General features: G+C 60.1%; 1 protein-coding gene across 1 annotated transcript; it reads left to right on the top strand.

The window, feature by feature from the left end:
• Positions 1–2,069: 2,069 nt before the first annotated feature.
• LOC129068454 (mas-related G-protein coupled receptor MRG-like) lies at positions 2,070–2,966 on the top strand. The gene has a single exon (XM_054570677.1). It carries the CDS (start codon positions 2,070–2,072, stop codon positions 2,964–2,966), a length of 897 nt encoding a protein of 298 aa, XP_054426652.1.
• The last annotated feature ends 239 nt before the right edge of the window (positions 2,967–3,205 follow it).

Raw genomic sequence — 3,205 nt, 5'->3', positions numbered from 1 at the left:
GGGACCCTCGCTCCCTGCTGCTCCCCAGCCTGAGGTGCTTGTTCTGAGGACCGATGGCCAAGACCATGGACATCAGCCTCGGGGCGGAGCCGTCCTGTGGCCGAGGTGACGGCCGGCCGGGGTGGAATTGCCCCGGGCGTTCCTGGAATGGAGACCTGGCCCTCGCTGGTTTTCAGAACGAAGACCTGAAGGCTCATGACCGTGAAACCTGGAAGGGTTAACTTGAGTCATGAGGCACGACCTCCCAGAGATGTGCTTAATTAAAAAAATGTCCCTGGATATGGATAAAACAATTTTTAAATTCCTTTCCAGAAATGTCCTTGGATTAAGGATAAAAAAACATGTTTTATTCTTACCAAGGATATTTTTTAAAATATCTTTTTAGAGTGAGAGGAGTAGAGAGAGATGGGAGAGAGAGACGCATCGATGTGAGGGAGAAGCATCGACTGGCTGCCTCCCGTACTCGCCCGGATCCGGGACCGGAAGTCACATCCCCAGACCAGGGATCGAACCCCCACCGCGGTATGTGCCCCGACTGGGGATCCACTTGCAGCCTTTCAGTGACCGGGTGTCCCTCCAACAGCCGAGAACACCGGCCAGGGCCACGCCCGCGTGCCTGGGGTGCCCTGACGCTGCCCCGCCCCCGCCCCGAAGGAGCGGCGCTGGGGAGAACGCGCGGTTCCCTCCCCGGCACGCGCTGGCCGTCCGCACACGCGACAGGCTTCTCTTGCACTCACAGAACGGGCAGCCTCAGGACAGTGAGGAGTCTGGCTGGGACGTGCGGGACAGGAAGCGGTGTGTTTATGACGCGCATTCTCAGTGGTGACGTCACCCCCAGGGGCAGACACCGGTGTTTGTAGGTGAGGGTTAACGCTGACTCTTGTCGGCGTGGAGCACAAAATGCATATAACATGGCAACACACACAGCGCATGGGCGGTGTGTGCCGCACAGCGAGACTATCGGGAAGACAGTCTGGCAAGGCTTCTCGGGGGCCACGCCCACCGCCGCCACCGACGCCGTCGTCAACCCGGTTAAAAAGGTTAAGAGACATGCTCGAGACTGAATTCCCAAGACATCCTGAGCACAGGGTGACCCTCTGCCACCAGACGCCCTGCCAAGTTCCTGCAGGGACACTTGGATGTGGCTGTTGGCTCCCCCCAGGGACTTGGGCTGTGGCACTCTCCTAAAGAAGGTTCCAGACGTCCCAGGGCCACCTGCCTCAGTTAGAGCCACCGAGTTGCCACCTCCCTGATTCAGTCTGTTTGTCACTGAGAGTCACCATGTACCCATGTGTGAAAAAGGGCATTTTTGGTGCCCTTTTCTATAACACCAGACACTGCATTAACTTGCTCGTTAGCGAGCAGGCGTGTGCGGCCACGGCTGCCGGGGGCACCCCCCGGGGTCCCTTCCAGCCTCTCTTGCCTTCAGGCCCGTCCGCCTCTCCGAGGGGCTAACGGGGGGTCACGTGCCCGTGGATGACCTTTCAGGCGCAGGCGACGCTTCCACCGCGTCCAGTTCCCTGTCCCTGAGAGTGAGGACGGCTCCCCCGCCCCGGGCACCATCCCCGTCCTGGGTTGTCCCGGGTGCACCCTGGCGCGGGGGCAGCCCCCAGCCGGTCCCGCTGCAGGGAGGGTGGGGGCACGGCGGCCTCTCTGCTCAGGCCCTAGGGGACGGCAGTGCCATCGCCCATCGACAAGGACGTGGGATCGCCCCTCGGTCAGGCCTCCTCGTCCCGGGCGCTGTTTTCAGCTCCTGCACATCTGGTGCCACCTTCCCTGCCTCTCTGTGTGTCCTTGTCCGCCTGTTCCATCCTCTGCGTCCTGAGGAACCGGACTCCGTGACCGTGGGGCGTGTGGCTCTTCCGCTCCCGCCGCGTCGATGGCACAGCGCCTGTCACGTGACAGGTCCCAACGCTTCCGTGATGAGAGCACACACAGCACACGATGTGGGGGAGGCAGGACGAGGCGGGTCCACATTCTGATCTGCTCACAGGTCTTGTTTCTTTGAACCTTTTCTTCACAGAAAGTCCTTGCTCTGCGCCGGTCCTCGGAGCGCAGCCTTGGCCACCATGGACAACTCTTCCTCCTTTATCTACTACAACGGCACTTTCTCTTTAGAGACAATCCGGGCTCTGAAGGTCATGTCTCCTCTGGGCGTCCTCATCTGCCTCGGGGGGCTGGTGGGCAACGGCCTCGTCCTCGGCCTCCTCGTGTTCTCGGTCAAGTGGGGGGGCTTCACCGTCTTCATCTTCCATTTGTCACTGGCTGACTTTCTCTACCTTTTCTGTCAGACAGTGTGGTTTATAGAAATCATATTGGATACCTTTCACGGCATCTGGTTTGGTTGGAAGTACAAGTTTATACTCATAGGCACGTCCTACACGGCGGGGCTGTGCCTGCTGGCCGCCATCAGCGTCGGGCGCTGCCTGTCTGCCCTGTGTCCCATCTGGTGCCGGCTGCGCGCTCCCAGGCACGCGCCCGCCGCGCTGTGCTCCCTGGCCTGGGTCCTCTCCGTCTCAGTGAACGTGCACTTCCTCATCTGTTTTGATACTAACTTACGAGCTTGCTTGGTGCACAGATTATATTCTGTTTTGCTCTGTGTTCTTTTTTCTGTAAGCGTCCTGTGCACTCTGGCTGTGCTGATCAAGGTCAGGTGCAGCCGCCAGCTCCGCCTCCCCGACAAGTTTTACGTCACCATGCTGCTGACTGTCCTGTTCCTCCTGTTCGCCTTCCCCCTTCCCATCGCAGTAGTCTTCATTCCTTTCCCTGACGTGACGTATTTCATAAGTCTGCTGCTGCTCGCCTCTGTGAACAGCAGCGCCAACCCTCTCGTCTATTACTTTGCAGGGAGAATCGGGGGGCGCAGGCAGGGGAGGAACTTCCGGGAGATTTTCCAGAAGACGCTGGGGGAGGAGTCAAGTGTGAGAAAGGACACTTCCAGCGGGGCCGTCAGTAGTTCAGCGTGAGGAGCGAGGAGGGACGCAGTCAGCCTGTGAGGTGACCCGACTCCGCCCAGCAGGGCCCCTGCCCCTCCCCCTCCCCGCATGGGAACCGCCTGTCACTCCCCTGTGACCCCAGGCCTGGGCTCCTGCTCCCGGGTGAGCCTGTCCCCTGGGGGTGGTCCTGCGCTCCACTCTCCCATCCTTGGGTGCCGTCTTCTCTACACAGTAGGGGCCATGTCTCCCTGAACTATGACAAGAGGACA

This window comes from Pteronotus mesoamericanus, unplaced genomic scaffold (genome assembly GCF_021234165.1).
Source record: "Pteronotus mesoamericanus isolate MK-2021 breed Mesoamerican mustached bat unplaced genomic scaffold, CSHL_Meso_final contig_214, whole genome shotgun sequence".
Lineage (NCBI taxonomy): Eukaryota > Metazoa > Chordata > Mammalia > Chiroptera > Mormoopidae > Pteronotus > Pteronotus mesoamericanus.
This window is presented reverse-complemented; position numbering and strand designations above follow the sequence as displayed.